Source organism: Rhinoraja longicauda, chromosome 18 (genome assembly GCF_053455715.1).
Source record: "Rhinoraja longicauda isolate Sanriku21f chromosome 18, sRhiLon1.1, whole genome shotgun sequence".
In the NCBI taxonomy this organism is placed as follows: Eukaryota; Metazoa; Chordata; class Chondrichthyes; order Rajiformes; family Arhynchobatidae; genus Rhinoraja; species Rhinoraja longicauda.
Window position 1 is genome coordinate 20468718 of NC_135970.1, and position 24184 is coordinate 20492901.

Below are 24184 nucleotides of genomic sequence, written 5' to 3' on the forward strand. Positions count from 1 at the left end.
ATCTCTGGAGAAAATGGATAGGTACAGTTTTGGGTCGGGACTGTTCTGTTAAAGGGTCCTGACCCGAAATGTTACCTATCCATTTTCTCTAGAGATGCTGCCTGACCTGCTGAGTTATTCGAACATTTTGTGTTTATCTTTAGTATATACCAGCATCTGCTGTTCATTTTATTACATTACGAGACCAAATGGACCAGTTGGGCCCAAACCTCTCCTGCATTGGTGCAGCACTCTCTCCTCCCCCTCCCCTCCCCCCTCCCTCCCCCCTCCCCTGCCCCCCTCCCCTGCCCCCCTCCCCTGCCCCCCTCCCCTGCCCCCCTCCCCTGCCCCCCTCCTTCTCCCCTCCCTCCCCCCTCCGCTGCCCCCTCCCCCTCCCCTCCCACCATCCCCCTCCCCTCCCCCCTTCTCCTTCCCTCCCCCCTACTCCATCCCCCTCAACCCCCCTTATCCTCCCTCCCTCCCCCCTCTCCCTTCCTTCCTCCCTCCCCCCTCCCTCCCTAGGAGATAGATTAAAACTTTTAAATGTGAATAACTTAAAAAATATAATACCGATTTCAATTAAACTTTTTCCATTAGCACCAAAGGGACGGCGGTGAGTGAGGTGGGCCTAAAATTGTTGCATTATCGTGTACCGTTTTGGCTGTAGTTCAGGAACAAACAAACAAACAAACAAGTTTTAGTATACAGATTTCACCAGAATGTTGCCTGGATTCAGGTAGTTATGGGGAGAGATTGAATAGGCTGGGCTTGTTTTCCTTGGAGCATAAGAGATCGAGGGGTGAGTTAATTGGTGGATGAGATTATTAGATGCATAGGGAAAAACATGCAAACTCCACACAGAGAGCACATGAAATCAGGTTTGAAGCAGGATCCCAAAGGCAGAATCATTTACTCAGTACCCATACATCAGTAACTGTTATTTTGCGCTTTACACAATGTTTGGTTCATTCTGTAGATTGAAAAGATGGAGAGGGACAAACAGCAGCTGAAGTATCGAATAGATGAACTGCTAACCCAAAATGCTGACATGACTGTGAGTATAAATTAACATTAATGTGTGAAAATCAAAAAAACCGTACCGATGTTGGAAATCTGAAACAAGGCAGGAAAGAAAACAAAAACCTTTCACTGTACCTCGGTAAACTAAACTAAACTAAACAAAATGCTGAGAACACATGGCCAGCCAAACAGCATCTGTGGATGGAGAAACCATTAATATGACAGGTCGTAACCCTTCATCAGGATGGAGAAAGAGAGGAAAACAACTTTGTGTTAAGCTGCAGAGCTGTTTTGGAGAGATGATACAATTACCACCAGATTCAGGAACAGCTTCGCTGCTGTTACCGGACTGAATGGTCCTCCCATAAACTAGAGTGTAGCTTCCAACTTGCCAATCTTCCAATCTACCTCATCGTGCACCTTGGACTTGTAACTGATGTTATAGAGTCATACAGCGTGGAAACAGGCCTTTCTGCCCAACCTGCCCTGCTGAACAACATGCCCCATCTACATTAGTCCCACCTACCCGTAAACCTCTAAACCTATCCTATCTATGTACCCGTCCAAATATCTCTTAAATATGATGTTAGTGCCTGCCTCAACGACCTCCTCCGCCAACTCGTTCCATACACCCACCATCCTTTGTGCAAAAAAAAAGTTATCCCTCAGGTTCCTATTAAATCTTTCCCCCCTCACCTTAAACCTATGTCCTCGGGTTCTCGATTCCCCTACTCTGGACAAAAAACTCTATTCCTTTCATGATTTTGTACACCTCTATAGGATCCCCCCCTCATTTCTCCTGTGCTCCAAGGAATAAAGTCCTAGTCCTTTCCCTCAGGTCCTCGATTCCTGGCAACATCCTCATAAATCTTCTCTTCACCCTTTCCAGCTTGGAAGTTATAAACTGCTGTAACACTATATTCTGTACTCTTTGCACTTCTGTTGAAATCACATATGATTTGATTGTACTCGAGTATATCATGGTTTCATTGGATAGCATGCAAACGAAGCTTTTCAATGTATTTTGGTACACATGACAATAATATACCAATACTCTTTAGATTTGTATTCTTATTTTTCAGAAGCAGATCCATGAGGCTCAAAACTTGTTGATTTCTAAAGATGCTTTAATCTTTGAGGTATGAAACGTGGTTGGATTTTTAAATAGCTGCTCACACCCATGTGGCAGAGGTGGAATAAGTTGTCAATAATCTCAGAAGAACAGACCTGGTGGTTAATGTTCCCCTGAAAGATGAAACCAGTGTCCTGGATGTGCATAAAGCTGATGGAAACTAAAAGGCCGATATGGCAACCTGTGATTAAGAACACAGAGTGTGTGGGCGGCATAGTTGGAGGTTGGATGTCGATCATTCATTTAGGGGACAGTCAGGGGCCAGATGCCCAGCACCTTCGAAGGAGATTAGGAGAGAACAGAACATCCTGGCAGAACAATGGAGGTGAAGGAGATTTAGAGCTATAAATCTTCAACTGCAGGTGAGTTGTTAGAAATGATGGCAATTAGGTAACGGGAATTAGTCATAGTCATAAAGGTCACACTGTATGGAAACAGGCCCTCGTTTCCATTCATGCTGTCCAAGATGCCCATCCAAGCACCCATTTACCCGTGTTTGGCTTATATCTCTTCAAAGGCTTTCTATGTACCTGTCCAAATGTCTTTTAAAAGTTGTTATTGTACCTGCCCCGACTACTTCCACTGATAGCTAATTGTGTGTGTGTGGGGGGGGTGGAACAGTGCTGGGAGAGAGGAGGGGCAGAACAAAGCAAGGCAAGTAATACGTGAACACAGGTGAGGTTTATTTGGATAGGCGGATGGTTGGACAAAGGCCAGGGATGAAAAAAACAGAAGGCATAAGATAAAAGGTTTGAAGAGTTGTGAATTGTGAAGCAAGAGGATGGAATGTAGGTGGAGGGGAGGGGGTGGAGGGAAGTAGGTGTGATTTCAGGTGGGGCACAGGATGGTGGTGTGGGGGGGGGGGGGGGGGGGAGAGGAGGATGGGTTGTTAGAGATTATCTAAAATTGGAGAAATCTATGTTGATACTGTTGGGTTGTAAGCTATCCAAACGGAACATGAGGTGCTGTATCTTTTCCAATACAGGTTATAAAGATGAAATCCCCTTGCTATTCAAACACTTATGTATTTGTTTGTTCTTCACAATATTCCAGGAGAATTTCTTGATTGAAGAACTAAAGATGTCCAAGGCAAAGAGCTGTAAGGTGATCGAGGTAGGTTTTGCCATTTGTCACCACACCCGGGCTCCGTTCATAGAGGAGACTTATGCAGACTGGTGGTGAATCTGTGGAATTCATTGCCACAGAAGCCTGTGGAGGCCAAGTCAATCAATATTTTTAACGTGTTGATTAATAGATTCTTGATTAGTGTCAGGGGTTATGGGGAGAAGGCAGGAGAATGGGGTTGAGAGTGAAAGAAATATCAGCCATGATTGAATGGCAGAGTAGACTTGATGGGCCAAATGGCTTAATTCTGCTCCTACAATTTATGAACATGACTGGGGACAGTCTTATGTCGTTTTCACTGGGACCATCTACAATACTCCACAAGGCCCTGCCATTCACTGTGATTGTCTTTCTCTTGATAACTGCCTGAAATGCAACAGTTCATTCACCCTTGTGAAATGAAGGAAATTTTCAGTGCATGAACTCCACGAGGAGTCCATTGTTTGGATCCATCCCAGTGCCTGACCACATACCGCTGACAGCACCAGCTAGATTTTGACATTGGTGATGCACATGCATGGAAATGGGGGGAAAAACACATACAACGTGTTGGAGAAACTCAGTGGATCAGGCAGCATCTCTGGAGAACATGGATAGGTGAGAATTCGGGTCAGGATCCTTCCTGTCCATGGTGCCCAGAGCTGCTGCCTGTCCCGCTGAGTTACTGCAGCACTTTGTGTCTTTTTTTGTAAACCAGCGTCTGCAGTTCATTGGTTTGCAAACTGGGAGGTTTCTCCCAGCTACAGTGGACATTAGCAGTTTTGCAGAGATTTCTCAACACAGTCCAGGCTGTAAACATCACCCACCCATTCAATCGTTTTTCACTAAAATAGAATATATCCTACACTATCAGTTTGAAAGATGTGGTCACTCTAATCATCGGTAGTGTAGCAATGGCAGTTGAATGATTAAGAGGACGTAACTGGAGCAGTGCCTAGTCTTCGAGGGATTCGAGTGTGGAATGGTTACAGAAATAGTGAGGAAGAGGAACTGAAAGCTGTTAAGTGTGAAACTTTGGAATTACCCATGGGTTTAGGAGTCCGATCAGTTGGGATGACCCAAAAGGGAGCACCTGCTGAGACTTGGAGGAATCCAGGGCTTTCTGATTGATCCAACTGCAGTGATGCCATTACGGCTGGGATTTTATCTGCTGCAAGCACTGCCTGACTCTACTTGTGGGCAGATACCAGGCCAAGCTCACACAAGTTCATTATGTGATGTGGATCCGTTTTCTCTCTCAGGGACTGCGGGCTGAATTGAAGAAATCACAAGAAAAGATTTGCCGGGATTTGTTCAGGTGAGTGTGTAGGCCAGCGTTTGCCATTCTGATGTTGTACGGTTTGAACATGATTGTGCAAAAAAAAAAGTTTGATCCCATTTGCCTGTGTCTGGTCCATATTCGCTCGAAACCTTTCCTATCCAAGTACGTGTCCAAATGTTTTTTAAACGTTGTCATTGTACCTGCCTCAACTACCTCCTCTAACAGCTTGTTTCATATACCCACCACCCTCCATGTGAGAAAGGTTTCTACTAAAGAGGAGGCAACTCGCTTTCTCCTTCTCGAGAACATTGAGGAGTATATTAATAATGTTTAGTAGTTTCTACATATGGTAAAGGTATATGGAAACAAAGAATTCTGTTCCTCGGGCATTGCTCATTGAGGATTGTCGTGTGTATGGATTAAAACCTCTGACCCCACTGTACCAATAGGTGGAGGGGTCCGAAGCACTGCCTGACTCTACTTGTGGGCAGATGCCAGGCCAAGATCAGGGAAACCAGTGATGATGTTTCTCATGCTCGTGTTGGTTATAGACTCATAGAGCTATACGGCCTGGAAACGGGCCCTTCAGCCCAACTTGTCCATGCTGACCAAGATAGCATATTGGACCAGTTCCATTTGCCTGCATTTGGCCCATATCCCTCTAAACCCTTCCTATCCACACTCCCGTTCAAATGACATTCAAAAATCAGATATCCGCTTCTATAGGTGCCTCTGGCAGCTCATTCCAGATACCGACTACCCATTGAGTGAAGAAGTTGCCCCAAATCTCTCCCCTTAAGCCTATGCCGTCTTGCTTGAGAATCCTCTACCTTGGAATAAGGACTGGGAGCATTCATTTTATCCAGGCCCCTCCTGATTTTGTACACCTCATAAGTTCACCCCTCAGATCCTACAGTGCCAGCATATCAAACCATTCTCTATAACTCAAGCCCAGGTGACATTCTGGTGAATCTCTATTGCACTCTTTCCCACTGGTTGCAGATTTTTCTTTAGCCAGAGGGTAATGAAATTCTCTTTTCAAGAGGGGTTGGGGGGAAGATTTTCACCACTGATTAAAGTTTAAGGGGGCTAGTGGATGTAGAATTTGTGTAAGAAAGTGTTGCAAAATCAGCAATGCTTTTCTTGAATGATATAGCAAAAAAATAGTGGCATACTCTTGATGTGATTTTGGATGTTCTTGTGGTTATACTTGCTGCCAGCACCCACCCCATAGGAGAGATCGCAAAGTGCAGTTTACCTGTTGCTTGTGCTGATTTCCCAAACACCGGAGCTGCCGGTACACACACACACACTGATCCTTTGTGTTTTGCTTCTGCAAGCAGCTGTAAACTGGGTGTCTGGAAATCCTCGCCTGGACTTCCCCTGAATCGTGCTGCCTGGTCTCCAGCCTCCCTGTGGGAGGAAATACGAGAGAGTCATAAGGTAAATCAGCGGTCTCGGTCTTGTGTCTCCAGGAGGTGTCAACCCTTCTTGTGACCTGCTCTAGGTGTCCCCACCCCCCTGCCCACATTCCCTTCATGTGCTTTTACAGGCAGGAACTCACAGCAGAATTACTAATGGATAGTATCAGGATCTCAACTTGAAACGTCAATTGTCCCACTGCTTTTACTTATGCTGAATTGAGCCATGATCTAACTGCAGGCCAGGTGTGCCATCTAGAGTCACGGAAACAGGCCCTTTGGCCCGACTCATCCATGCTGACCAAGTTGCCCCATCTAAGCTAGTCCCATTTGCCCACGCCTGGCCCATATCCATGTAAACCTTGCTTTTCCTGTCCAAATGTTTTAAAAATGTTATTGTACTTGCCTCAACTACTTCCTCTGGCAGCTCATTTCCGCCACCCTCGGTGTAGAAAACGTTGCCCCTCGGGTTCCTATTAAGTAAGGAGGCAACACACCTTCTCCTCCTCAAGGACATTGAGGATTAAATTAACAATGTTTAGTAGTAAGTAAATATGGTAAAAGATTATGTAAACAAGGAATTCTGTTTGCTGGGCATTGTTCATTGACGATTGTTGGGTATCTATGGATTAAAACCTTCGGCCACCAAGCACGATATCCGGAGGCTGCACCGGATCGTTCGCACAGCTGAGAAGGTTGTTGGCTGCAACCTTCCCCCCATTGACGAACTGTCAAGTCAATTTATTTGTATAGCACATTTAAAAACAACCCACGTTGACCAAAGTGCTGCACATCTGACTAGGAAAAAAAAGAAACATACAGTGGCAGGCAGCCAAACACAACGGCGCGGCCATCTTGAACAAAATGTTAATTCAATCACCCACAGTCCAACAATAAAAGCACTAAACAGGCACCCAAATTACCCAACCCCAAAACCCCCCCAAAACACAGTCCAACAATAAAAGCATTAAATAGGCATTCAAATCACACACCCCAAAACCCCCAAAAACACAGTCCAACAATAAAAGCATCAAACAGGCACTCAAACCACCCAACCCCAAAAACACACAAAAAAGAAACATCCATCAAAGAAACATCCATCACAGTGAGTCTCCTCCAGTCCTCTCTCTCCTCACTGTGATGGAAGGCCACAATGTCTTTCCCTTCTCCTGCTGTCCTCGCCCGCAGTCAGGTTGTTGTGGTTGGAGGCCGCACCGGACGGTCCACAGCGGGCCAAGCCCAAGGCGCGTCGCGTCGCAGCCGCTCCCGCAGCCTCCGAAGACGGCCGGCTCCGCCGATGATAAGTCCGATCCGGGGCGGGCGAACACGCTGCTGCTGCCGCTATTGCTGCACGTCGGGCGGTCGTGGCTCCCGACATTGAAGCCCCCGCCCAGCAGAGAAATATCCCGCGGCCTATCTTAGGCCGCGCCGGACGGTGAAATGTCCTCGACCCAAGCCCCGCGATCCGGGGCGGACGAACACGCTGCCGCTGCCGGAGCTCCCGATGTCGGCATCCACGCGGCCCGAGCCTAAGGCGAGTCGCAGCCGCAGTCGCAGTCGCAGCCGCTCCCGCAGCCTCCGAAGACGGCCGGCTCCGGTGGTGGTAAGTCCGATCCGCGGGCTCTGCGAACCAGAGCCCTGGAGGCCGACAGCTCCAGGAGTTGGGCCGATGGTAGGCCGCAGCAGGAACGGAGACACGGCCCAGAAAACAAAGGTCGGGTCTCCGTTCTGAAGGGACATCTATTTACAGTGTTAGTTTCCCCCTCCCCCCCACATACACACATAGTACACAAACACAAAAACACCACATCACAACTACAATTAAGACCAAAAAAAAACAACAAAAACACAAAGACAAATGGACCGCAGGTGAGCGGCAGCTGCTAGGGCAGTGCCGCCATTTTGTCTCCAACTGTACACTGCAAGGGACAGGAAACGAGCGGCAAGATCATCTCTGACCCCTCTCACCCTGGCCACAAACTCTTTGAAGCACTTCCCTCTGGAAGGCGACTCCGGACTGTCAAAGCAGCCACAGCCAGACATAAAAACAGCTTTTTTTCCCACGAGTGATAGTTCTACTCAATAACCAAAGTCTGTAGTCTCTTTTTTGCTCTGGTTTATTTTCACCCACATGTTTAGACCGTAATGTTATATCCTTATTGTTTTGATGTGTTTATGCTTTATTCTTAATTGTTAACTATGTTTGTGTTGTCATTTGTGAGCGGAGCACCAAGGCACATTCCTTGTATATGCATACTTGGCCAATAAACTTATTCATTCATTCATTCATTCACTGTACCAACAGGAGGAGGGGTTCGAAAAGCTGCCTGACCCTGTTTGTGGGCTGATGCCACACCAAGACCATGGAGACCATTTCCAGGAGATCCTCCGTCACATAAAGGCCAAGAGACACGGCCTCCTATTCCAGAGGACAGTCAACGAGATGGTAAGGGACACAGGAGAGGGGTCATGGCAGATTTAAGAGGAACCTCTGCGTCACCTGGATATTTGTCCATATCTGGAATGAGCTGGCAGAGGAAGCTATAGAAGTGGATACAATCATAATTTTTAAAAGGCATTGGAAGGGTTCAGAAGGCAATGGGCCAAATGTGTGCAAATGGGACTAAACCAACATGCCAACTTGACCTTCTCAATGGTTCAATGGTTATTAACACTAGTACCAAGGTACAGTGAAATTCTATTTTTACTTATAGACCAATAAGATTGTTGCCATACATAATTACAAATCCGATTAAGTACAGAATGCATAGAAACAGCTCACTGAGTCCATATGTAAGTCGGCAGGTTTTGGCGCCATTTGCAAGTCCCAGCCGCAGCTGGCCATAAAGGCCCATTGCAGCCGTCGCCATGATCCAGATCGTTTCGCGAACCATTGTCCCTCTCCTCGCCCGGCCGCCTTCAGACCGTGACCCAAGCATACCTCCCACAGCCAACCTTAAAGGCGTGGAAGGTAAGACCCTGGTTCCTTTTACTGGCCCTTTACCCAGCGTCCACCACCGTTGCCGACTCCCTACGCCCTCCTCTCCGGTTCCCGGTCTTCGCGAGCGAGCATGAGACGAGCCTCGGACAAGACTCCCACTCCAGGCGGGTTCCCAGGTCTGTGGCAGGCAACGCAGGCCTGCTAGCGGGGTGTGGCATCAGCCCACAACCCTTCAGAGCTTCCTCACAGCATCATATAGATCAGTTGTAAAGTCAGGGGGAGCAATTGCAAATGGAATTCAATCTGGGCAAATACAAAGTGAAGCATCTTGAAGGGGAAAATCACCATAGTGTTGAGGAGCAGAGGGACCTTGGGGCCCAGAGCTGCTGAATATGGCAACACAGGTGAAGAAGGCATATGGGATACTTGCCTTGATCAGCCGTAGCACAGAACATGACAGCTGGAATGTCATGTGACAACATCATAAAACAATGTTTGGATCACTGGATGAATAGCACAATACTATAAGACTGGGACTGAGAATGGAGAAGGAGGAATAACTATCTTGTCCAGCTTGGTTGCAGCTAAGTGGCCTCTTCCTGTGCCGTATTTCTCTAAGGCAGCGTCTTCCACACCCCTCCATCCCTTTTCTCAGCTTGCTAACGGAGTCACTCCAATCACCCTTCGAGGTGGACCCCAGGTCTTGAGCAGCAAAGCCTGAGAGAAGGGCTGTGGGCTGTGTACTGGCTGGCTGATGTGCCATGTGCTGTTCTTCTTTTCCAGGTAGATCAACTGAATGTCCATGCTGCGGCCTTCGTGACGTTGCTTCGAAAGGACTCTGGACAGCAGCTGAATGTCCAGGTAACTGTCAGCAGGGGGCAGTGATGGGTCAGAGAGAGACGCAGGATGGTGACCGAGAGCCTTTCAATCTCCCACCTTCTGTCAACTAGCTGCACCTTGGATGCGGAATTCAAAACTCCGACATTCCAACTATTCGGAAATCCCAATGGTTCGACATCCAGCTCAGAGGATGATGTTTTCCGTGCTATCTTTAACATGCTGCGGCCCCGTTTCCTACATTTCCTTGAAAATGATTGGTTTCACTGGAAAATATTAACATAATTCCGCGTGATTTATAAAACAAAAAGTGAATTAAAAGTGTGTTGGGTTTTTAATCAGAGTAACAGTTTGGAAAATCCTCCAGTCTGATATTTCCAAAGCTCGGATTATCGGAGTTTCACTGCACTGTGTTTGTTATCAGCAGTACAGGTATTACTTTTTTGCAAGTGCAACTACTCTTAAAATCAGTCTGAGGAAGGGTTCCGACCTGAAAAGAATAAACAAATGTCTGTCCATTCCCTCCACAGATGCTGCCTGACCTGCTGAGTTCATCCAGCACTTTTGTGTTTTGCCCAAGTTTCCAGCACCTACAGTCTCTTGTGTTATCCATCTCTAGATTTTCATGAACACACAGTGTTCTGATCCCCCTCCAGTGCGCCCCTTCTGTCTATAATGACCAGGCATATAAATACACTAACCGTAGGATCAAATACTTTCTCAGCAGGTTCAGGCGTTGAGTTTCTGCTAGTTGTATTATGCAAACTAGTCAGAATCAGCCAAAATTGAAAGAAGTTAGGCCAGTCATAACTATAAATTAAAATTCCAAATCATGGAAACTATTTGAGGGGGTAGTGGAGGCAGAGACACTCACAGTGTTTAAGATGGATCTGGAGCAGCATTTGGATCGCCAAGGATTATTGCACACAGATGCTTGATGGTCAGTGTGAACATGGTGAGCCTTTTTCATGATTCTGGCTCTGTTGAAAATTTCTGTTATTATTTCTGTTGGTTCTCATCCCAACCAGTCTTGATCAGACCTCCTTGTCCCCTTTCTGCCCAACATGTGCATGCTGAATGTGATGCCTATTTACACTAATCTCATTAATAGAATCATGTAGCACTGAGACAGCCCATTGGCTCAACTCATCAATCCGATCAAGATTCTTCATCTAAACTAGTCCCATTTGCATGTGTTTGGCCTATATCACTCCAAATCTTTCCTATGCATGTAGTGGAACAAATGTCTTTTAAATGTTGTTATTTTGCCCGCTTCAACAACTTCGTCTCGCAGCTCGTTCCATCACCCTCTGTGTGAAAAGTTGCCCCCCATGTTTCTATTAAATCTTTCTCCTCTCTCCTTAAACCTATGCGCCATAGTTCCTGATTCCCCTAATCTAGGAAGAAATCCGTGCATTCGCCTTATTGTCTTCACGATGTTATACACCTCCATAAGATCACCCTCAGCCTCTTGCGCTCCAAGGAATAAAGTCCAAGACTGCCCAACCTCTCCCTAGAGCTCAGGTCCTCGAGTCCTGGCAACATTCCCGTAAATCTTCGCTGCACTCTTTCCAGCCTAATGCAGTCGGCCGGTATCACTTGCAACTTTCCTTATCCAAATGCCTTTTAAACATTGCTCGGTCTCACATTCCAGCATTAATCCCCCAGGGGGCAATATTGCACAAACTTCTCACTGCAGTTCCCTGTGACAAATGACTTGGAATCAGGTTTGTGATGCAGGGCTCTGCACTTTCTCTCTCTCCATTAAACTGCAGTTTATCTTGGTTTAGTGTCTAATTGGATCACTCAGGTTAAATATAACAGGCACGGAGGTATGTGTTGGTGTGATTCAGGTCATCCTGTAGCATTGTCTTAGTGCCAGTCACTCTTGTTAGGTACACAGTAGCTGAAGAGGGCTATTCAGGTCGAGTTCTCTGGAGCTTTGGAGGTTGAGGGAATACCTGATAGCAGTTTATAAGATTATGAGAGGCATATATAGTTTACACAGTCTGAATCTTTGCTCTGGATGGAAATGTCAAAAACCAGAGGGCAGAGCTTTAAGGTCAGAGGGGGAAAGTTTAAAGCAGGTGTGGGGCAACTTTTTACACAGACTGATGGGTGCCTGCAACAATCTGCCAGAGCTGATAGTGGAGGCAGATATGATTTAACAGACATCAAGTCATAGAGTTACACAGCCTGGAAACAGGGCCTTCGGCCCAACTTGCTCATGCTAATCAAGATTACATTTTATGCTAGTCCACCATGATAATCCAGCGCAAATTGGAGGAACAGCATCTCATATTTTGCTTGGGATGCTACACCCCAGCGGTATGAACATTGACTTCTCTAACTTCAAGTAACCCTTGCTTTATCTCTCTCTCCATCCCTCCCCCTTCCCAGTTCTCCGATCAGTCTTACTGTCTCCTGCTCCATCGGTTTGTTTTGTTGCTGTTATCTTCTCCCAGCTAACAGAAGTATTCTACATTTTTCTTGATCTCCATTCCCTTTGACATTTTATCGGGATGCATTACAGCATGGTTTGGGAACAGCTGCATCCAAGACCGCAAGAAATTGTGGAGAGTTGTGGACGTAGCCCAGACCATCGCGCGAACCAACCTCCCTTCCATGGACTCCATCTACATTTCATGCTGCCTCGGCAAGGCCACCAGCATAATCAAGGATCAGTCTCACCATGCTTACTCCTTCCTCTTCCCCTCTCCAATCAGGCAAGAGGTACAGATGTTTGAAAACGCATACCTCCATATTCAGGGACAGTTTCTTCCCAGCTGTTATCAGGCAACTGAATAGTCCTCTCTTCAGCTAGAGTGTGGCCCTGACCTCCCATCTACTTCATTGGAGACCTTTGAACTATCTTTATTTGGACTTTATCTTGCACTAAATGTTATACCCTTTATCCTTTATCGTATCACTGTGGACAGCTTGATTGTAATAATGTGTAGTCTTTTCTTTGCCTGGGTAGCACCCAAACAAAACCTTCTCACTGTGCCTCGGTGTGTCTGGCAATAATAAACTAAACTAAACTAAAACTAAACCTGACCGCATTTGGCCCATATCCCTTTAAATCTTTCCTATCACTGTATCTGTCAAAATGCCTTTTATATATTGTTATAATACCAGACTCAACTGCCTCCTCTGGCAGCTTATTTTTGCAACGCGCCAACCAGCCATTCACTCTGTCCATTACATTGTCATATACATTAGGGACAATTTACAATTTAACCAAAGCCAATTAACCTACAAACCTGTAGTCTTTGGGGAAAACCCATGTGGTCACAGGGAGAACGTACAAACTCCAGACAGACAGTGCCCATAGTCAGGAGCAAACCTAGGTCTTTAGTCACTGTAAGGCCTGTAAGGGGCGGCACGGTGGCGCAGCGGTAGAGTTGCTGCCTTACAGCGAATGCAGCGCTGGAGACTCAGGTTCGATCCTGCCTACGGGTGCTGTCTGTACGGAGTTTGTACGTTCTCCCCGTGACCTGCGAGGGTTTTTTCCGAGATCTTCGGTTTCCTCCCACACTCCAAAGACGTACAGGTATGTAGGTTAATTGACTGGGTAAATGTAAAAATTGTCCCTAGTGTGTGTAGGATAGTGTTAATGTGCGGGGATCGCTGGGCGGCGCGGACTCGGTGGGCCGAAGGGCCTGTATCTCTAAATCTAAATCTAAATCTAAGGCAGCAACTCTATCGCTGTGACACCGTGCTGCCCACATGATGATTAGATATATTTATCTGTATGTTACTGCATTTACGGGCCTGTTAATAGCAGCAAGTGAGAATATCATAATTCCATGGCTGGTACATATGACAATTAAACAGCCCTGACACCTTTCAGCTGGGAGTGGGTGTTGCCCCTGTTCTCTACCCATTTGCTGTATTGGCATTTACCTTTGCTGCTGGTTTATCACTGACCTGTCCTTTTTGTGATCTCACTATAGGAGCTGAGGAAAGAGCTGGAACAGACAACTCAAGCTGTTGTGCAGCAGCTTCACCTCTTGACACCAATTAAGGATTCTTGGGATGAATCGATGGAGGTTCTGGAAGGGGCTTGCACGCAGTGTCAGCAAGAATACCTCAACACCAAACACAATCTGGCCAACACGTAAGTTAACCTAAACACCCCTAAACCCCTCCTGAAATGGAGAATCGAAAGAAAAGGGTTACTTTTCTCTGTCACGGAAAGCCATCGGTTTTTTAAAGTTTTTTTTTAGTTCTGGAGATACAGCGTGGAAACAGGCCCTTCGGCTCACCGAGTCCACACCGACCAGCGATTCCCGCACATTAACACTATCCTACACACACTAGGGACAATTTATACATACACCAATTAACCTACATACTTGTACGTCTTTGGAGTGTGGGAAGAAACCGAAGATCTCGGAAAAAACCCACGTGGTCACGGGGAGAACGTTCAAACTCAGTACAGGCAGCACCTGTAGTCGGGATCGAACTCTACTGCTGCGCCACCGTGGCCGCCCTATAACTTAGTGAGGTACCCGAAAACTATAGGGTGGCTCTATTTCAGATAGGCTGCAAGGAAAAGCCTGGGAACTGCTAATAGGTGAGCCTCACATCAATGATGGCTACGTTATTGGAGGGGACTCTAAGAGACAGGATCTACATGGATTTTCAAAGGCAAGGACTGATTAGGAATAATCAGCATAGGTGTGTGCATGCAAAATCATCTTGCATCAATTTGATTGAGTTCTTTGAAGAGGTGACTACGAAGATTGATGAGAGCAGTGCAGTAGACTTTGTCTAGATGGACTTTAGCAAGGTCTTTGACGAGGTGCCTCATGGTAGGCTGGACTGGAAGGTTAGATCACATAGGATCCAGGGAGAGCTGGCCAACTTGGTACATTTGAAGAAGGGTCTCAACCCGAAACGTCACCTATTTCTTTTCTCCAGAGATGCTGCCTGACCTGCTGATTTACTCCAGAATTTTGTGTCTATCTTCGGTGTAAACCAGCATCTGCAGTTCCTTCCTACACAGTCCAAAGTGTTTAATTGTCATATGCATGAGCAATGGAATAATAACAGTATAAACTTGCTCGAGCTTAACAGGTCCATTAACGCAATAACACACAAATAAATATACAATAATTAATAATACAATAAATGAATAAACATATTACTAGGTAATCATAATAGTGCATAACCAAAGTCCATAGTGCAACCATTGACAGTCATAGAAGATCATAGTTGTGGGGTTAGCGTTGTTTACTGTTCAATAGCCTGATGGTTGTTGGAAAGAAGCTGTTCTTGAACCCGGAGGTCATGGTTTTCAGGCTCCTGTACCTTCTTGTCGATGGTCATAGCAAGATGAGAGCATGGCTCAGGTGGTGTAGGTCTTCGATGATATCAACTGCCCTCTTGAGGCCACGCCCACTGACCTCCCCACATCCCTTTGATGGTGAGGAGGTCAGTGCCTGTGATGTCCATCACTCTTCTTTGTTCCTGGGCGTTTGTGTTGCCGAACTAGGTCATGATGCAACCAATCGGTATGCTCTCTACAACACAACTTGTCGAAGTTCAAGAGAGTATTCATCGACGTACCAAATCTCCTCTTCCCTCTGGCACTTTGGCAAGTCCTAAGCTTGTGAAAAGTCCTGTAGAAATGCAGACGCTTTAGCTCCTTGCCCACACCCTAATGCTAAAACTGTTGTTGCTTCCATCAGGATCCGGGAGCTGGAACTTGAGAATATTCTCAGGAAAGAGGCCGAAGAGCAAGCAGTTGTGGCAGAACAGAGGGCAGAGGAGGCCATGCTTGAGGCAGAGGCCATCAGAACCCGATCACTTGGAGGCTTGAAGCTGGACGAGGCCCGGGAAGATGTGGCTGCACTGGGGCAAGATGTTAACGTTCCTACCCAGGGAGTGGATGGAAGATCACTGAAGCCCAACCAGAATGAAGAGAGGTTGTGTCCTCTGGAGCAGCCGGTCATTGAGACCAAGGCAGAGGCATTGGAGAAGATGGCAGCAGCCCTGGATGCAGCTGAAGCGAGAGTGAAGGCCTGGAAGGTCAAGGCCAGTGAGGCGGAGAGGAGGATGGTGGAGATGGAGCAGGCTGTTGCTGCTGCTGGGGTAAAGGCAGTCACTGAAGGAGATAAGGCCTTGCGCTACCTGGCAGAGGCAGAAGAGCTGAAGGGGGAGATCGAGAGCCTGATGATGCAGGCCGAGGAGTCAACCAAAAGGACGTCTACCATGGAAGAGCAAGTGGCCGAGCTCAGTCAGATGCTATCAGCAGCACAGCTTGAAGCCTCTTCAGCTCAGCACAGAGCTGTGCTGGCAGAGGAGGGACAATTGGCTGCCTTGGTCAGGGCCCCGGGAGGCGACAGCCAACGGAAGATAGCAGCAAGTGCAGCTGAGCAGGTGGGCGTGCTGATCCCGTCCAACACTCTCTCTGGGGAGCTCCTGTTAAACTTGGAGGGCTGGGAATTCTCATCAGCTCAGGCAGCTTCTGTGGCGAGAGAACTAGATTTGATGTTGCAGGTTAATGACCTTCCATAAGAACTTGTAGAAATGCGAGATGAAACAATAGTCTGTGGAGGCTGATGGGTCATTGGAACGTTCAAGATCGGAGATCAATAGAGATTATCAAAACGCAAAGTGCTGGGTCAGACAGCATCTGTGGAGATGACATTTCAGATCAGGACCCTTCTCCAGTCTGCAGAAGGGACACTGAATTGCCGTCAGTCCATGACCTCCACAGATGTTGCCTAACCCAGTGACTTTCTCCAGCACTTTTGCTCAAGATTTCAGCCTCTGTGGTCTCTTGCGTATCTGTTAATAGCGATGTATTAGGGGAGACGTGATAAATGTTTCTAAATAATAACGAGGTGTAGATCAGCCAAAAAATAGTAAAGATGCTGAATGGCCTCACAGAGTTGTAGAGTCATTTAGCATGGGAACAGGCCCTTCGGCCCAACACATCTAAACTGTCCTTTCAATGCCCTAATTCTACATCAGCGCAGTCATTCCTGGTGAGGTAATGTTCCAGACACCAACATTACTGAGATGAATTAGTGCATTACCTTGCTGAGGATGACATTATGTTGGAAAAAGTGTAGAAAATGTTGATGAAGGTGTTGGTACGACAAGGGCCTGATCGAGAGTGAGGTTTGGCAGGCTAGAACTTTATTCCTTGGCGAGCAGGAGGCTGAGGGTTGATGTTATAGAGATGTATCAAATCATGAGGGGAATAGATAAGGTAATGTTCAGAGTATTTTCCCAGGGTAGGGGTATCAAGAACTAAGGGGCATAGGTCTAAGATGAGAGATTTAATAGGAACCCGAGGGGAAAACGTTTGACACAAAGAGTGGTCTTCTGTGAAACTGGAAGTGTCCTGAGCTAATTCTGCTACCACCATCGTCTACTGTACAAAGAGTGGTCTTCTGTGAAACTGGAAGTGTGCTGAGCTAATTCTGCTACCACCATCGTCTACTGTACAAAGAGTGGTAGGTGTAAGGAATGAGCTGCCAGAGGAAGCAGTTGAGGCAGGTACAATAACCACATTTAAAAGACATTTTGACAGCGACCTTGATAAAGGTTTAGAGGGATAGGGTCAAACGCGGATAAATGGACTAACTGAGATGGTGCATCTTGGCCGGCATGCATGAGTTGGGGTGAAGGGCTTGTTCCGTGCTCTGTGACATTTCACTATGGCATCAAAGGCTAGTCATTTGATGAGAAGCTAAATTTGCTAACGTGTTGGTATAAAAGATTCTTTGCTATTGTTCAGCGATGAGGGTAGGAGATATCTCCAATAGTTTGGGCAAACTTTACTCCTCTTCCACTCCAATTATCTGTTCATCTGTCTTGCTGATGCTGCTGGGAGCTTGTTCTGCACAGATAGACACATCACCATGGCAACTGCACTTCCAAAGTATTTCCTGAGGTGGGAAAAAAAGCTGTAGTTACTGCTTGGAGAGTTGGTGTGTTTTATTGGTTAATGGAGCTATGGTTCTTTTAGCTTTGGTGTAGCTGATGATCAATGCAGTGCTCGCTTGGTGTGGTTGAATTGCTATGACAACAGAACAAAACCTATAAAAACATTGACTACGTAAGCTAAACAGCATACTGTTAAAAATATACCCTTGCATACCATACCACTTGACTTCCTGTTTGTTTTAACATGTTAAATATAATCCAAAGCCTTATGAGGTATTCATTTGGATTAATTATGCGGGGAATAGTTCAATTTTGAAACGTACCAATCTTCACCAATTTGCTCCTTTGCTTCAGATAGTTGCCCTGAATATCCTTGGTGGTCCTTTATGACTCAACAACCACACCCAATTAAAGCTTCCATGCAAGTGACCACTGCCGCTATCTTTCTTGGAGTTTCCGTTGCTAGCTGTCTTGTTATTTGACTAGTATCCCAAAGACTAGTATCTAAAGACCCAAGTTCAAGTCTACCCAAGCAGTGTAATAGTTAATTAAATTAATCCTCTCACCTTAAACCTATGCCCTCTTGTTCTTGATTCTGCAACTCTGGGGAAAAAGACTTTGTGCATCCAACCTATCTCTTCCCCTCATGCTTTTATACACCTACATAAGATCACCACTCATCCTCCTGTACTCCAAGGAATAAAGCCCTAGTAGCCTGCCTAACCTCTCCCTCAAGTCCTGGCAACATCCTCGTAAATTAGTTAGATTTAGTTCTTTGGGCTAAAGGAATCAAGGGATATGGGTAAAAAGCAGGAGCGGGATACTGATTTTAGATGATCAGCCATGATTGAATGGCGGTGCTGGCTCGAAGGGCCGAATGGCCTACTCCTGCACCTATTTTTCTATGTTTCCATGTAAACATTCTCTGAACTCTTTCCAGCTTAATGGCATTTTTTCCTACAGCAGGGTGACCAACACCGTACATTATCCTCCAAGTACGGCTTCAGCAACGTCTTGTATAACTTCTATACTCAATTCCCTGACTGATAAAGGCTTGCGTGCCTTCTTCACCATGATCTACCTTCAATGGACACAAAATGCTGGAGTAATTCAGCTGGACAGGCAGCATCTCTGGAGATAAGGAATGGGTGATGTTTCGGGTCGAGACTCTTCTTCTGACCTCTATCTACCTGCAACACTACTTTCAGGGAACTATAGACTTTAAACTTTAGAAATACAGGGTGTGAATAGACCCTTCAACCCACTAAGTCCGCGCTGACCAGTGATCACCCCGTACACTAGCACTATGCTAAACATTAGACCTGTCACAATTAACAGGTCTATTAACCTACAAACCAGTACATTTTTAGTGTGTGGGCGGAAACCGGAGCACCTAGGAAAACCCACACGGTTATGGGGAGAACGTAAAACTCTGTACAGACAGCACTTGTAGTCAAGATCAAACCCAGGTGGCTGGTACTGTAAGGCAGCAACTCTACTGCTGTGCCACTGTGCGGGCCCCTATACTATGTTCTTGTACTCGACAGCTCTCTGCTCTACAACATTCCGTTCCTTCAGTTCACCGTGAAAGTTCATTAGTTAATGTGAAACAAGCAGAATTAGGCCATTTGGCCCATCAAGTCTACGCCATTCAATCATGGCTGATCTATCTTTCTCTCTTAACCCCATTCTCTGCCTTCTCCCCATAATGCCTGACATCCATACTAATCAATTCTACCCTGGTTTAACTTCCCAATATCCAACGCCTCACACTTATCTGAATTAAACTCCATTTGCCATTCCTTGGCCCACTCCCCAAGCTGATCCAGATCCCACTGTAGTTCTTGATAACCATCTTCACTGTCTAAGATACCACCTATTCCTGCCCATTTAAGTGTCATTCATCAACACCATCGATTTTAGTGACTTGGATTTGAGATGAAACTGGATAAACATGAGAGAGAGAGAGAAAGGAATGTAAGGAGGTGGGGAGTTGTGGGTGGCAGCTGGCATTCTATAGAGTTGCTGATCGGCTGGTTTCTCTGCTGTGCACTTCATGGAATCGCTGAAAGTGGGGTCATTGAAGGTTTTGAAACTAGGCTGGGTAATTGAAGTTGAGATACAGTTGAGTTTTGATAAAGCATAGGTTAATGGGCCGAATGGTTTGTTAATTGTCCCACGTTTCTTTATAGAGACAATTCAGTTACATCCTAAGACCAGTGTGGGCAACAAAATGATTCCTCCAAGCTGGTGACAATGGTGTTTGAGTGAGGGGTGAGGTTTAGTGGGGTGCTTGCTCCTCTGATTTGGAGGTGAGTTGATGTCCAGAGTTATAAAGTGCTTTGAGTCACAAAGTCATACAGTACAGACCCGGCCCTTTGGCCCAACTAGTCCATGCTGACCAAGATGGCCCACCTGTGCTCCTCCCATTTGCCCGTGATTGGCCCATATCCCTCTAAACATTTCCTGTCCATGTACCTGCCCAATTATTGTTTAAATGCAGTTACTTAAGCTTCCAGGCTTTTGTCTGTGACTGTGGACGCTCTCACCCAGTGGCCTGTATTGTTTTGTTGCCATGGTGAAGTGCTTTATCTGGAACTTTGTGGTTTTTTTTGGATTGAGTTCAAGTTTTAAAATGAGCAACATTTTCAATATCTCCTCGATCTAATATGTTTGTTTTCTCTTGCTCCTTCTGGGTCACGGTGGGAGTATCATATGCGTTTGTGGGTTTAATCAGAGGAAAGCCATTGAATATTGAAATGGGACAAACCTACTTTGAATTGGGCAATTTTACCTTCAATTGGACAGTACCAGCAACAAGGGAATTATAGTTGCAGAGGGAAGGCTTTAAATTGGTCCCACACCAAAAGACATTCGGTCAGATATAGACCAAATACAGGCAAATGGGATTATCTCAAAGTGGGCCGAAGGGCCTGTTTCCATCCTCTCCAGCTCTATGACACTTGATTGATGCACAACCCATACACATTGATGCAGAATCTACGCTCCTCCGCTTACGATCTCCTGCTTGTCCCCCCAAATACGTTTTCGATGATCATACTCTAGGGCCTAGAATCTAGGCTATGCAACTGCTTCAAAGATTTACAACAGTCTAGATGAAAATAATTCCTTACCTCTGTCTGAAACTCCAGTGTGAGCCAGGATTGGTACGTGAGATTTACAGAGTGGAGTAAGACTAACTCTATTTTTTATTCTGTCCTTACTTTACATTCTCCCCGAAAAATCCTGTTACATAATGGGAACGAGCAAAGCACAAAGTGATGGAGGAACTCAGCGGGTCAGGCACCATCTGTGGAGGGATCCTATACACCAACTCTTTCTCTGGTTCTATATTTCTTCCTCATCTTCCGTATCACATTACACATCTGCGCTATTTTGTCTTCTCCACTTACCACGACCAGTCTTGGTTACTGTCTCCACCACTCCCACCTGACATCAACCCTCTTCACCTGGATCCATCTATCTGAAGAAGGGTCTCCACCCAAAACGTCACCCATTCCTTTTCTCCAAAGATGCTGTCTGACCCGCTGAGTTACTCCAGCTTTATGTGTTTATCTTCCATCCATCACTTGCCAGCTCTTGCCTCACCCCTTCCCCTCACCTCACTCGACCAGCTATCTCCCCACTACTCCATCAGTCTGAAGAAGGATCCCACACGAAACGTCATCTGGCCATTTCCTTCCACAGATGTTGCCCGACCTACTGACTTCCCCCAGCACTTTGTGTTCTGTTCAAGATTCCAACATCTGCAGTTTCTTGTGTCTCTTTTATAATGGGAACATCCGATGCCACCATCTTGTTGTAGTTACACCCAGCTGCCAGCAGTGGTGCAGGCGAGCTTGAAATGACAGCATTCAACCATGGACTCTCAGTGTCATGAATGCGGGCTCCGGGAAGGAATTGCTGGGAATTGGATGCAGGCTTTTTAAACTTTATGGTGATATTAAATACACCAGAAACACAAGTTCACAAATTATAGTGGAATTAGGCCATTTGGCCCATCGAGTCTACTCCGCCATTCAATCATGGCTGATCTTTGCCTCCTTATCCCATTTTCCTGCCTTCTCCCCATAACCCTTGACGCCCGTTCTAATCAAGAATTTGTTTTTGCCTTAAAAATATCCACTGACTTGGTCTCCACAGCCCTCTGTGGCAATGAGTTCCACAGATTAACTACCGTCTGACTAAAGAAGCTCCTCTTCACATTCTTTCTAAAAGAACACCCTTTAATTCTGTGGCTTTTACCTCTGCTCCTCGTCTCTCCCACCAGTGGAAACATCCTTTCCACATCCACTCTATCTATGCCTTTCATTATTCTGTAAATTTCAATGACCCCCCCTCAAGCTTCTAAACTCCAGTGAGTAGAGGCCCTGTGCTGTCAAGCAGAACCAGAAGGAGGGTTGGTGCTGCTCCTGCTCCGAGCACACGTATCTCCTTGGGGAAAAGGCTCGGTGCACACAGTCTCCTGTGATATGCTGCGGCAGAAGGCTCCCAAGATACGCTGCAGCGCCGAATGAAGAAGGACCCGGTGGGGCCGCTGCCTGGAGGGAGGAAGCTCGGAAGCTGCCGAGCTTGGCCCTGAAGACTGGAGAGTGGAGGAGGAGGAAGCTGCTGCTGGGACCGGGGTACTGCCAACAGCACCTGCAAGGCCGGCTGCAGGAGCACTCCCCCCCCTCCCCCGCAGGACACAGAATCGGTCAGGTGAGGAGAGGGACGTCGGTTCGTGGGCCGAGCCGGTCGAGGGTGACGGAGGAGGCCCTGCAGCAGCCTGGGGCTTACCTGGATCGGGAGCCGCTCCAGTACATCGTGCTCGTGAACCAGCCTTTCGACTTTTTGCAAATGGCGCCAAAAGATGCGAATCTTCCAAGCTTGAGCTATGCAAAAGGAATTTCACTGTGCAGTGCATACGTGACAATAAAGAGCTATTGAACCATTGAAATATACATGAAGACATTTTGAGCATTACATTATGATGATTTATTGGAATGAAAATGAAACAAGAGGCTAAACTGAGAAGAACGGCAGTCGTTTCGGAGAACACTCCAAATTTGTCAGCTTCCAGCTGTGACCCTTGCCCATTGAAAAATTGTTCTATGAGGCTGTGCTGCACAAACAATTCACAGCAGCTTGCCCTGTGTACATCAGAGCCCATGGTGACCAGCCACTAGATTCCTCTGAGCTCAAACTAATGGCAGTACCTTCCAGTAATCGTAATCTGGGACTCTCCACTGTTGGAGATGACAACTTTGCAACACGCTGTTAGGATTTAATTACTGACAAGCCTCACTGGGCCGGGCCTCTGTGAACAGAACAAATGAGGGCTGACTGCATACAGGCTTGTTAATCTTGTGAAAGGTTTGGTGGAACAGAGACAGATGGAGAGTTTCCACTGGCCGTGAGGAGCTGACTGGAGGTCATGGATGTAAGGAAATCAGGCAGGGAATTCAGGAGAATCTGTTCTCCCCAGAGTGTGGTGAGAATTGTGGAACACATTCCCACGGGGTTTGGTGAGGGGAAGAACAATGTTTAATTTGTGAGAAAGCTGAATAAACACAGGAGGGAGGAAGGAGTGGATGGATGCAGTGAGGAACGGAGGGAGGAGTTCAGTTTAGTTTACTGTTACGTGTACCGAGGTACAGTAAAAAGCTTTTGTCGCGTGCTAACCAGTCAGCGGAAAGACAATACATGATTACAATTGAGCCATTTACAGTGTATAGATAGATTTTAATGTGTGGAGCAATTGAAATATGTGATTGTAGATCTGCTTCTGTGGCTAGAACACAAATAGCTGCCTGGGTTGGGCTCCAGGAAGCTTGTCAGGGTACGATTTCCCCCACCCAGACGCATACACTCACAGAGTTATTAAGTCACTCAGTACAGAAACTGGCTCTTTGGCCCAACTCCTCCATGCCCACCAAGATACCTCATCTAAGCTAGTCCTATTTGCTCTTGCCAGGCCCATATTTCTCTCAGCCTTTCCTATCCATGTGCCTGTCCAAGTGTCTTTTAAGTGTTGTTATTGTACCTGCCTCAACCACTTCCTCTGTCAGCTCGTTCCAGATACCCACCACCGTCAGTGTGAAAAGGTTGCCCTTCAGGCTCCTATTAAATCTTTCCACTCTCATCTTATACCTATGCCCTCTAGTTTTTGATACCCCTATCACCCAACCTATTCCCTCGTGATTGTATACACCTCTATCAGATCACTCTCTAGGCTACTGCACTCCAAGGATACACAACTATACATGTACGGACATGTGAATCATTGCTGTACAAGTAAGTCACTGCTTCACCTAGAAGGACAGTTTGGTTCCCTTAGTGATGGGAAAGGATAAGGTGAAAGGATCTCCTTCAGTTGCAGAGGAAAGCGTTGTAAAGAGGGGAATTGTTGGCTAAAGATCCAGTATAGGAACAATCCCTTTAAAATGCTGAAATGGGAGGAAATGACGTGCCTGTTGGTGGTAGCTTGTTGGTGTTGGCGCAAATTTTCAAGATGATCTGTTGAAAGTGAAGGACAGTGGGGTGGAAGGTTCGTATGAGGG

General features: G+C 46.4%; 1 protein-coding gene across 1 annotated transcript in view; it reads left to right on the forward strand.

The window, feature by feature from the left end:
* Window positions 1-24184, forward strand: part of LOC144602164 (uncharacterized) — a 145332-nt gene that overhangs the window by 19471 nt on the left and 101677 nt on the right. The window contains exons 11-19 of the mRNA XM_078414901.1: window positions 956-1033; window positions 2082-2138; window positions 3185-3244; window positions 4498-4553; window positions 5861-5960; window positions 8244-8384; window positions 9663-9740; window positions 13673-13836; window positions 15413-16103. Of these exons, the coding sequence (XP_078271027.1) occupies window positions 956-1033; window positions 2082-2138; window positions 3185-3244; window positions 4498-4553; window positions 5861-5960; window positions 8244-8384; window positions 9663-9740; window positions 13673-13836; window positions 15413-16103 (1425 nt within the window). The remainder of the gene's footprint in view (window positions 1-955; window positions 1034-2081; window positions 2139-3184; window positions 3245-4497; window positions 4554-5860; window positions 5961-8243; window positions 8385-9662; window positions 9741-13672; window positions 13837-15412; window positions 16104-24184) is intronic.